At 41.3% G+C, this 12,012-nt stretch overlaps 1 protein-coding gene across 3 annotated transcripts; it reads right to left on the reverse strand.

Annotated features, from left to right (window-relative positions):
- Positions 1-79: 79 nt before the first annotated feature.
- Positions 80-11,831, reverse strand: c7b (complement component 7b). 3 transcript variants are annotated; one of them, XM_063890389.1, is made up of 19 exons: positions 11,817-11,831; positions 9,971-10,200; positions 8,323-8,384; positions 8,031-8,103; positions 7,349-7,490; positions 6,446-6,590; positions 6,219-6,357; positions 5,678-5,806; positions 5,317-5,560; positions 4,983-5,096; positions 4,724-4,890; positions 4,053-4,281; positions 3,714-3,882; positions 3,049-3,136; positions 2,812-2,944; positions 2,412-2,603; positions 1,702-1,798; positions 1,426-1,607; positions 80-608 (listed from the first exon to the last, which is right to left on the reverse strand). In XM_063890389.1, the coding sequence occupies exons 2-19, from the start codon at positions 9,974-9,976 to the stop codon at positions 436-438; spliced, it is 2,484 nt and encodes an 827-aa protein (XP_063746459.1). In that variant the 5' UTR covers positions 9,977-10,200; positions 11,817-11,831; the 3' UTR covers positions 80-435. The 3 variants fall into 3 exon arrangements, with proteins under 3 accessions (XP_063746459.1, XP_063746460.1, XP_063746461.1); XM_063890390.1 differs by lacking the exons at positions 9,971-10,200; positions 11,817-11,831 and adding an exon at positions 8,506-9,179; XM_063890391.1 differs by lacking the exons at positions 80-608; positions 11,817-11,831 and having other exon boundaries at positions 1,470-1,607; positions 1,763-1,798; positions 9,971-11,140.
- Positions 11,832-12,012: the final 181 nt, after the last annotated feature.

Genomic DNA, 12,012 nt, shown 5'->3' on the forward strand with positions numbered 1-12,012 from the left:
CAACATACAGCCAAAAAACACAGACCTCCATAACTATAGGATCTTAAAGATAAAGGTATATTTAGAGATCTAAAAGGAATTGAAATGATGCATTAACACTTTATTTGTTATCATAAATCTCAAGTTTTGACTCCATATTATTAAACAAATAGTAATTGGCAAAAGAGTTTGGTTCACAAGTCTTTAGAAAATAACACAAAGGCAAGAGAACCGAAACATAGATGAAGTATTTTATTTGATTAATTAGATTTGTTAGAATAGTTTTAGAAAAGAAGCTTATATTTATGTTTGAATCAAATGCACTTTACCATGAGTCCTCTTGGAGAGCAGAGGAACATGACATGATTCAAGTGTTATTAAAAAAACTGTAATTCTATTTATAATTAAAAAAACATGTCCCTCCTTTAAGAACAGAGGGAGGGTGCTCAGCCACTTTTATTCTGGACAAGCCTCAATACCGACCACATGGACCTGCTCGCCAGCACAGCGCCTGGCCCCCACCTCGCATTCAGTCATCGTCCTGGCAATGCTTTCCTCCCCGGTTTTCGTGCACAGGGGGGCGGAGTCGGAGGGGCATCCAGACACGTTCCGACACACGCATTTCGATTCTAGAATAAAACAAAAAGAATTAGGATGCAGCTTTTGAACATTATTCCTGAACTTGGGAAATGACATTGCTAATTTGTGGCAGAAAATGATGGTGAATAGTAAATGACCACCCATCATCCATGACAGTTTACAGACCCACTGACTGATTTAATGACATGTTATTAATGAGATGATGCGAACTCTCTGTTATGTTAATTATATCTATTTTATTGGATAATGAATAACCTATAGCACAGAGCCAAAATTGGCTTTGACAATTTGGCAAAGCAAGGAAAACCTGAACTAAAAAAAGGAAACGTTAGCATTTGAAAACTTGTATTGGACAAAAAGAAAAGTAATGGACAATTAGGAGCAAAGTAGGATGGATCTGTGAGTCACTTTTCTGTAGAAATGTTTAGGACGGTTCAAACGCATTAATGCATGTGTTTACAAACGGTGTATTCTTGAAGCAATGGGCCCCAATCCAATGACTGATTTTGGGCTGCAGAACAAATAGTCTTTTAGCTCAATATAACTTTTCAGGGACGATTGACGTTCAGGATAATAGTCCTTTTGAAAATTGGGACGGGATTTTATCCATAACAATGTTTCGATTTTTTTCTTTGTCATTTGTTTTTTAAATCAGCGACTTTCAGATAGTTTGAGTGCAACTTTTTTCAATGTTTTCTTGTTCATTTCAAGTATGTAGTCATTGTCCTGAATCCACTATAGACGTGTTGTCCCAACAAACTTGGATGTACAGATTGTAACTATATTAATATCCGTGTCAGAACAACAACAATAAGCTCCAAGGTGTAGCAAATAGGATGTACTTACCCTGACAAATTGTCCCTGGTTTGCAGTCGTCACAGGACATGAACAGCTCTTGTGGCGTGTCACATTCGGCGTCTATCGCTAACTCGAAGCTCCGTCCCATACAGCGCAGAGCTCCGAGCTGACAAACCCCAAGTACACGGGTTTGGCTTGAACCGAGCCTCGCACACAGCTGTAGGGAAGTCCTAATGTGGGCAAAGCAGGAATAAAATCAGTATCCATATTTGTTGAGAAGTGTAACGCATGACAACAATATGAGTTTTTTTAAATGATACTCACGAGCACTGAGATGCCATTTTACACACACACTCAGTTTTCCCTACTTTCTCCCAAGGCTTACATTTCAGGTTAGCTGGAGGAGTGGGACCTGAGGACACTGAGGAGGAAATATAAAGGGAAACTGGATTAAATATTGACTGAAGTGCACCATCCTATTCCAAATAAATTAAAAACAGTGCTTCAAAACAGTTAGGGTTGCACTATGACATGACTATTTGATTTTATTTTATTCATAAAGCCCTTTAAAAACAGCCGCAGCTGAAACAAAGTGCTGCACATGGATGAAAACACGTAGCACAAGGCACAAAAGCAATATCAAAACAACAAGACCAATGAAACAGAAACGGAGTCTCATGCTGGGTTAAAAGCCAAGGAATAGAAATGGGTTTTAAGACGCGTTTTAAAAATGGGCAGTGAAGGGGCTTGTCTAATGTGCAATGGGAGGTCATTCCACAGTTTAGGACCGGCAGCAGAAAAGGCTCTATCCCCTCTGAGCTTCCGTTTAGGCCTCGGTACCTCCAGGAGCAGCTGATCCGCTGACCTGAGGCACCGGGCAGGAGTGTAAGGATGGAGCAGCTCAGAGAGGTAAGACGAGGCGAGACCATTTAAAGGTAAGAATTAGGTATTTAATTAGATTTATACTCCAGCTGTTAGCAAACAGATGTATAATATGCACTTTCACGTTGAAACAGAGAGTCAATGCATTGTACCTGCTTTACAACGAGCTCTGGCCGGGGAAGGAGACCACTGCAGACTGGGACTGCACATGATCTCTGACACCTCCATGTCCAGCACTGACCCCGCAGGACAGGACAGGGAAACTCTGTGTCCAATCTGATAGGCTGCCTCGATAGGGTTGGTTATTATGTCACTGTTGAGTAGAGGAAACCCACATGTGGCACCTGAGATGGGATGAGGGGAACATTTAGCAAGAGGAACTGAGGACATAACACAGCACTGGGATTTCTAGAGGTGTATAAACACATTTGTTATCTTCATCTTAATTCAAATCTGTATTTATAACAAAGTAAAGTCGTTCCCTAAATATCTTGCTAATGAACAAATAATAGCGCTGGATACATAACCCCCATGGCAGAGTTCAAGATGTACTTTTGCAAATCGGCGCTCCTGTCCTCCACTTCTGGGTTTCAGTGCATTCAGCCACAGCGCCTCCAGTGAGGTAATAACCGTCAATGCAGGCGTACTGCACCGTGTTTCCAACCAGGTAAAAGTCCTTGGGATTCTGGGAAAATAAAACTCAAGTTGATTTGTAACACAGTCACTGGAACAACCTTCTTCCTGGAAACCAAAGAAACAGATAAAACAGCATCAATCAATGAAACGCACCTCAATATATCCGTTCCTGAGGTTTGGGGGCGCTCCACATGTCTTCGGTGGAGTCAAGGGGAGATCGAAGCACTGAGGCTCCATCGTCCTGCACACATAAAGTTTACAGTGAGAAAACTATAACACTGACACTAGATTGGTCCAGCAGTGGCTCAGTAAGTAGGGGCTTGGACTGGGAATCGTATGGTCGCCGGTTCAAGTCCCCAAACAGACTTGAAAAAATATGGAAAGTGGACTGCTACTTTGAGAGGTCCCAGTTCACCTCCTAGGCCCTGCTGTGGTGCCCTTGAGCAAGGCACCGGCCACCTCCAATCCTCCCCTCCCCATTGCTCCTCGGGCGATGCACGATAGCTGCCCACTGCTCCTAGTGCTAGGATGGGTTAAATGCAGAGGCCCAATTTCACTGTGTGCTCTGCTGTGTGCATGTATGTGACTAATAAAGAGGGTTTCATCCTCCGATTCTATCTTCTGTATTGTATAATAAGGGTATTTAAAGTCCAGAGCAACCTGCTCCAAAGAGTAGAGGGCAGTGCGTGACCTCTTTTCCTGGTCCAAACAAAGAGCCCATAGACCCATAGACAAGTAAGAGTGTCCATGTGTTAGCTTTGAGTTCAAACATTTTGGGTCCCACCCTGGTTCCCACAACTTCCTGTGCATGTCCTTACTGTAAGTATTGGATGTCTGGGTCCTCACAAGGCTTCTCTTCCGACCACTCTCCGATGCAGTGCTGGCCAGACCTGGGGGAGGGGTTATCACATGTTCGGGTCCTTATCCTTTTACTCCCAGAGCAGGTTCCCCAGGACGACCAGCAGGTCCATCCGCCATCGATCACGCCTGAGAGAGATAAAGAAAGATTCTCTTTGTTGTTCTTTCTCTGACTGGACTGCATAGTAACATCAACGTACATTTTGACCCCTTTTTTCATTGCGATAAATGAAAGTGAGTTGGATGAATTTGGACTAACTTTGAATCTGGATTACATTTTTCTAACATCTTCTGTTTACCTGGTTGTTCACCAATCACAGCTCCCTGCTCACAGGCGAGGCCCGATGTTCCCGGCCGGCAGACGCAGTGACACTCAGACCCCGTCAGCAGCGGCTTCCCGTTGTTCTGGCAGGGCCTGCAGTGACAGGGATGCTCCTCCGACAGGTACTCCTCTAAGGCTCTTTTCAGGTGGAGCTTCTTTAAACCTGCACACTGCACCTCCTTCACCAGCTCATACAGAGGACGCAGCTGGAAAACAAGCGTGCACTTAAAAACTGTGCAAGTCTAGAAATATTCACTCACAGATAATGTACAAAACACGAGGCAACCCCTGGTTCTGAAAATCAAAGCCAATGGGAAGTGTGTTAAACCTGCATTCTCTCTAATGGCCAACAGGGGGTGACTCAACTGGTTAAAAAGAGTCCAATTGTTTATTTATGTCAAAATACAGTATTGTTTTAAATAAGCTGGAATAATAGTAGTATTTCTGTCTTTTTCGACAGCGCATGCTTATTGTTAATAAACGTATACAAATTAGAATTTTAATCCTGCCACTAGTTTCTACTTTAAGGCAAACGTGTAATGATGAAACAGGTGCAGCAACAGAAACAAAGGGGGGGGGGGGATTTGAGAATCAAACAATAATAAACATCCAGCTGACAACCAGCTGTGTGTCAGCTTACTGTCATACCTTCATGTCTATGACTTCAGGGAAGTCTTTGACAGACGAGGCCCAGTTGTCATAGATTTCTCCGTTAGCTTCTGGGTTATCGAGATCCAGGACAGTCAGAGCGCCCGTCAAAGCCGTATCTCCCCCAAACACTTTGACCTTGATGGGCATGTTGTTTACGTTGTTTCCTGAAGGCAAAAGAGCTCAGGCTAGTCTTTGCGATAGTCAGGTTTAAATTACTTCATCAACCAATGAATCAATCAAGATATTTTTTACTTACCATGACTGGAAGATAAAGATTTTGTCAGCTTTTCACAGGTCGTCGTTACTTTCTTCCTGAACCAACGGCGTTTCACCTTTCTCCAACACCTCTGGTAGTCTATGTTTGTTGTACCTTCACACAGACAAGACAGGAGCAACATATTCTGAAATGATCTCATGGGAACCTTTTAAAGCTTTTATCGGAATGAAACTCCACCAGAATGATGGGTTCATATTTCATCAATTTCACCCAATGCAAGAAAGTAATTCCGAAAAGTCCATGGAAATACAGATATTCTGCATCAAGATTTGTAAGGCACTCTGAAAAGGAACATTATTATCAAAGCTCTTACTTGTTGAATCGAGCGCCTGGCGGTTGAACTCCAGCAAGGCTTGGTATTCGCCTCCAAGTTTGCCCTCAGAAAGGTAATGTGTGCCGTAGATCTCAAACAGCTGGCGGTAGGCAGAGTAGTCGTACGTGTACGGCAGCGAGGACAGGGCCTTCCAGAAGTCATCAGCCAGAGTCACATACTGAGGCGCAGAGTTTTGGAACTGGGCCAGCTCCACTTTATTCTTCAGGATTAAAAGTCTGTAGGCCTGGACGATTGAAGCCAAAATACCCGGATGTCATTATTTGTAAACTTTCCACAAACACCTTTAAAGCAACCAAGCCCAAGAAGAGTGTCGTTCACACCAAAGAAGTTTTATAATCACCTTATTGTCAGTGACCTCTTTGTGGAAGGAGCGACGGTCGTGTCCCACCAAGGCGTTGGCCTGGATGTGCTGCATGTAGGACCAGGAGCTGTCGTAGGATTCATCGCTGTCTTCATTTTCTACAGTCACCTGCAGCACAAACAGCACAGTGTTTCGTTTGATGAGCGAAGCCGCTGACAGTTTATTGTGCTATATTTTTAGCCATGCTAGCTGCTAGACTTTAGGGATTTATAACACGACGAATCTGATTATCTTATCTTTAGGTAAAAACAAATCATATACATCCATTAAAGGGGGCCCATTATGCTTTTTAGGGTTTGCCCTTTCCTGTAGAGTGTTCTGTAGGTTTTTTGTGCTTGTAAATGGTCTGCAAAGACTAAAAGCTCAAAAGTAAAGCATCAAATAATTGTTATAATACACCAGTAGGCTGTTTACTTCCGTACGAAGATTAAAGGTGCATTCAATTATTGATTTACAGTCTAATACTTTATACCTAAAATCATATCATATTGGCTCCTTCTCTATGAATATAAACTCTCACCTCGAAGTTGTACCTGAGGATGTTCTGTGGCAGTCTGTAAGTGACTAGATGGTCCCCACTGAACACCTTCCTGCACTGCCCTCCGAAGCTCAGAGTGTTCATCACTCCTGCTCTCAGTTGGCCTGTTAACACGTTGTACCTGTAAAAAAAGGACGATTTAAAGAAGCCTTATGAAGTAGATCTGCGGTTCTAACCATTTTTTATGAGCGATCCTTGAAGCTACCCACCCTCTGCCTGTGACGCCGGAGTTGGGAGGCGTTTTGTCCAGGTCACATGAGTACTGGCTGTTGTTTTCATCACAGTTCCTCTCATCCAGACCGTCCTCACAGTCCTGGTCTCCGTTGCACACCAGAGACTGGCTGATACACTGACCTGCATAAGGTTTACAGTGAAGAATTCCACATCAATTAATTTAGAAAAAAACATGTAAAAAGTTCCCTCTATTATAATATCTGTAAAGTCCTGTTTGACAATAATAACGTGGAATAAAGTATTGCAACAAATGAGACAAATTTGGTAAAACCCTGAGCAAAACCCGACCAAAAGATTAGCATTACTAAGCACAATTAAAATTAATGGTACGGTTATGTTAACTGAAATGAGTTTTTATGGAATAAAAAAACATACTAAGAAAGGGATATAGTTCTAAGATAAAAACATGAACAAAAATGCGATAGCCAAATGTAAATAACAAGGTAAAGCATTTAAGCATACAGTATATTTAATCACCATCTATTTTATTCTAAATGGCTCCATCATTTACCAACAAAAGGAAATCATGCATTATTGAATGAGACTTGATGCTAGTGAATGAGACCTTAAGCGTATTAGGAAAACGTTCAGTGACGTAATTAAACAAGAGATAAATAGAGTAATTTTCTCGTAGACTTCTATAATCTGCTAGTTTGAGGCGCCCCCTGTTGGCCCTTTGGAAGAATGCACACTTAGAGCACTTCCACATTGACTGCACTTTTCAGTTCAGTGGTATAAATATCAAGGGAGAGGCAAAATAATTTTCTCATAGACTTCCATTAACATCTCATTTTCTGCCCCCCCCCCCCCCCCCCCCCCCCCGTGTTCAGGTTTGAGTGATTTCCACATTTTGTTGAATGCAACATGTCCCAACTTACCAGAGGTACAGCGGAACCGGTCTCCACAGCCTGTTGCCAGGGGACATCCTTTCTTTGAGACACATGCCTGTGCTTGTGTGGCTTCTCCTGAACATGGCGCACCCCCAAATTGGGCATACACCTCCACATGGCGAGTCCGCACCTGAAATGATTTTTAGGTTCTTGTGACATCCCTTTAATTCCCACTGTTTTACAACTTACTGCCGTGGAGCTGTTTCATGAGTTATTTGTACATTGTGGGGTTTTTTTCAACCACTATTGGATGAAAACATCTACTGTAAACATTCAATTTCACTTGTCAGTCCTCAAAAGTTTCCAGTGACCATGTTTGCAAAGCCTAGCACACAACATGAGTGGACGGCCTGCCCCCAAGTTGAGAAATTCTGTGTACGGGCTCAGTCATTCCAGGTTAAATCAATAATATACTGCAGCAATATTACGTAATCTTATCACGATCAGTGGATGTGCTGGGGTAAATTATAAATATGCGCAAATCTTTCACATGAAGTTAACACAAATCGGGCTAATAAGCAATAGCAAACAACTAAGCATTAGTCCATCTTTTCTCATGCAACCCCATTTTGCACGGGTATAAACTGTGCCTCTAGATAGGCACAGAGTCAGTGGAAATTACCTTTATTTACTTAATATCGTCCGAAAGTATTCTTGTGGTTTAAAGTACCTTTGTCCTGGAGCACCCATCACACTCTGACCACTCTCCATAAGGCCCCCATCTGCAGTCAACACGCTGACAGCTAACAGAAAAAAGAAATGGACAACAGAAAACAATATTCATGTTATATTTGTTGCTTGAGAATAAACAGAAATGTATTAAACCATAATATAAAAAAGCTGCATTCTTTGGACCGAGGAATATTGATAGTGTGGAGACATTGTCTACACTATTAATACATTACTATAGCTACCATTGATAATATTGCAGTGAGATGTTGGGACTTTGTGTGTACACCTACCAAACAGGACATATAAGGACGACCAGCAATGCAAAAGAAGACAGAACCGCAACGTAATCCATCTGTGCACACAAAACAGGAACACTGTTAGCTCAATTCTAATCATGTTTGTCAACAAGAACAAAGAAGCATAACCAATTAAAATATAATTACTTTGAAACCTTTTTTTCCTGCAGTATTTACCATGAATAGAGATGGTAGTTTCTCTAGGATGATATCTATCAGAGCAAGCACTAAAATTGCCACCTAAAGTCCTATGAGGTTCCTTTTTTCAAAAAGCCTGTTATACCCCTTTCCCACCAAACCACTTCCAGTTCTAGCTCCGTGCTAGTGCTCTTCTGGTTCCGAACTGGTTCTTATTTGTAGCCCAAGTTGTGTTTTCGACACCCAGCGCCCGACTGCTGCTGCGTCATGACGTCACCGTTTACGTCGCTGATTTTCTCACACACAACAATGGAGGGCTGCGTCGGGTGGATGCTCGTGTTGCTTTAATCAAATGCAGCCAGATTAAAGTAAAGAACTACTTCCCCAACGTTTTTACTTTTTCTCCAGAGTGCCATGGTTAGTTGTTTTTTAAAGCGGGTGAGCGTCATTTACCGACAGCTGCAGTGCTGCTCGTGCACCGGCCTTTATTCAACCGTCACTCAAAAATCCAAGATGGCGACCATTTTTAAAGCGGCCATCAATGGTGGCATTTTTTTTGCCATAGAACTACTTTGACTTGCTGTAAATAAATGATCTTGATGACAAATGACACATTTTGGACCATGTAGAAAGCAAATCAGACATCAATAATTACTCAGAAGCTTCTTTTCACCATATTTAAGCCATAAAATAAAAAAATCTTCCAATTGAAAAGGATGCTTGAATCCACTTTTGAAGTTGCTTTTTTTAAAAAGCTATATACAGCATTATGATCAGATAATTCTGGATTCAACCAAACTGTAAACTGTCCAAATGAATGTTGTTCGGCATAAAAATCAATACTCCTAGTTGTTAGGATGTAGAAAGATAGCTATCATGCATTTGAAGAAGACATTCTGTGCCAACCAATCATACCATGGTTTATTGATTCTCCAAGACTGAGTGACTCTTAAAAACTTTGAATCGTAATCGGTGATCCATTACAAACCTTTAGTTGTGTGATGCAGGGAAACCTATTATGACTGAGTGTTTAATTTATCCTTTCCCCGACAAACCCTGTTCATTTTCAGTCAATTCAGTGTAGTTTAGAAGATCATTTTCATGTTTAAATATCGATTATCATAAGGGGCTTATACTTAGGTTCACTTACTTTACTTAGAATATACTAAGTGATGTAGAAACAGTGTCCTCTCAATCATGTATACTTCCCAGCATGCATCGCTAGTCTAATTAGGTTGTATTTGAAATTTAAAATCAATGATGTTAAAGACATGTAGTAGACAATCCCTGAACCCCAACATGCAATAAAAGAGTCAATTAACAGACGTTACTTCATGAGTTAGTGAGTTGTGACGGTATGAATTCATCTATTACTATCAATTGGAAAGGGTTAACAGAAATAACAATTGTGGTGTAGATCAACTCTGAGGCAGATTTAAGTTAATTGACAAATAACAATGTCCATTTGTCGCATCATAAATAATAAATGTGTGGTTTACAGTACCTTCATTTTGTGCTCCTCAGAATATGGCTGTCTTGTCTGAGCCACTGGAAAACTCTGGTTATATAATCAGCGGAGTGCAGAGTTTTTCAACAGATCCCCCGGTACAGGAATTCCCAAACTGTACTCATCACATCTGTACAACCAGATTTGTAGCGGCTCTGACTCATGAACAGGGACCCAGTGTTCTTTCCCCCAGCTTCAGTCCAAGGCTGGTCGTATGTCTCTTTTATCTACACCCAAACTGTAACTTTATTTCCAGTAACACGTTTCATAAGCTTGTTTGCTTTGAGTGCTGAAGTGTACAAAAAGATTAGTTATGAAATTGTTCTTTTGTGAAAACAGTTGGAACAGGAATAGTTGAATCACAGTTGTTTGAGAAGGACATCAGCAAGATTAGAATTTGACAGAGGTCAAAAATGTGTTGCCATATTTGAATGCATTTGGCTCTGTTGCTCTGAGCACAAAATACATGATACATAAATCCACATTTCATTTGTATTGTATGAGTGTGAGGAGACGCCTGCACTCTGCTCTTGGGACCATGACACTTTCCCCTCTGGCGTTGGCTGTGGTTGGGAATGTTGTTTTGCAAATTGCTATCTCAAAAGACCCAGCTCGTCTCCACTTAGCATTAGTTCTTGGTATGATTTTGGTTTCTTGTTGATAGCAATTCATTTTCTTTGAACCTTTCTTTTACTGTTAATCATTATCCCCCCCTAAGTACACCCAATGCACACTTCACTATTTACCTAGCACTTACTCCAATTGAGCCTCACACCTTCACAGTTAATATATGGTGTCTTTGTGCTTGTAGCTATCATTGTGACAGGTCTACCATGGATTTCAGTCCAGGTCTTGTGCGTTTAAGAAAAATACGTTGTTTTTATTCTCTACCAATTCAGCTCATCTCAAGGTAAAGAAGTGGGATTTTTTGTACACTGCATAAACTGTACGGAATACTTTGAGAGTAAACATGAACACATGTCCACAGCAGTGCATTGAGAAAGGGTTCAAGGATAACTTGTTGTCATTTTGCAACACAGGGTTGCTCAACAAAATGAAGCTCAGTCCATTATGACACACACACACAAAACACATGACCCAACAGAACAAAACCGCAGTAGTAGAAGTGCATTCCTGGAGTGCTTTTTTTTTTTTAATTGAAGGTCTGGCAGATTGGGCTCGGATGCAATAAAATCCCTTTCTTCTAAAGCTGTTCTTAAACTGGAGTCAAAGTTGGGGGGCTATAATGACAGGGACTTTTAAAACAGGTCAGGGTTTTTTAAGACTGTTTCTAATATTTACAGGCCACATGTAACTTGCAAAGCTTCTGTTATGTGGCCAAAACTGGCGATTGTTGAGGGCGAGAAGTGTCCAGAAAAAGTCCAGTACACTCAACTTTTACCTGTTTAGGTGCACCATCCAGATGTTCATAGTGCACTGCATTTCGCCAAAGTTCGCAGTAGGAGAGGGCAAATTGGGACACAGCGTAAATGTAAGCAGAGTGAAACAGTAACAGCGTTTTTTTCTGCCACCTACTGGACAAACAGAAATCAGTGCAGCTTTAATCTAAATAACTAAATCAGAATCAGAATCCCTTTATTGGTCCCACAGAGGGGACATTTAAATTTGCCACAGCAGCAACAGAGCCAAAGACAGCTTTACAAAGAAAATATGCATTTAAACAAATATATCAAGATAAAGAAAAACACACAATTTACAAAATACACATCCTGAAGGAGAAATAGCAGTTAGGTAACTATTGTACAGATATTGATAATGGCATATTTATGTAAATCCTGCACCTAGGCAATTGAACACAATGTAAAGAAATCCCTGCAATTACCTTTATCATGAGACCGGCAATGCAACTCCAACTGTATCTCATGTCTGCCCTTGTCTGCTGGTTATGTAAATAGACCACAGTTAATATCATATTGACTTTAAGGGCTCTGTTGACAGCTTGTTCCCACACTGCCCCTATATGACAAGACTACGTGACTCCGTGTGTCTCTGCCTGCATGTGTGCTATGCAAAGCATG

This window comes from Eleginops maclovinus, chromosome 8 (genome assembly GCF_036324505.1).
Source record: "Eleginops maclovinus isolate JMC-PN-2008 ecotype Puerto Natales chromosome 8, JC_Emac_rtc_rv5, whole genome shotgun sequence".
NCBI lineage: Eukaryota > Metazoa > Chordata > Actinopteri > Perciformes > Eleginopidae > Eleginops > Eleginops maclovinus.

Bases quoted from the DNA above. Each gene is read 5' to 3' on its own strand.
- c7b (XM_063890389.1), bottom strand. The intron at 6,591-7,348 runs GTAAGTTGGGAC...AACCTTATGCAG, and splicing joins CCGGTTCCGCTGTACCTCTG to GTCAGTGTATCAGCCAGTCT. The intron at 4,282-4,723 runs GTATGACAGTAA...CTTGTTTTCCAG, and splicing joins CTGAAGTCATAGACATGAAG to CTGCGTCCTCTGTATGAGCT.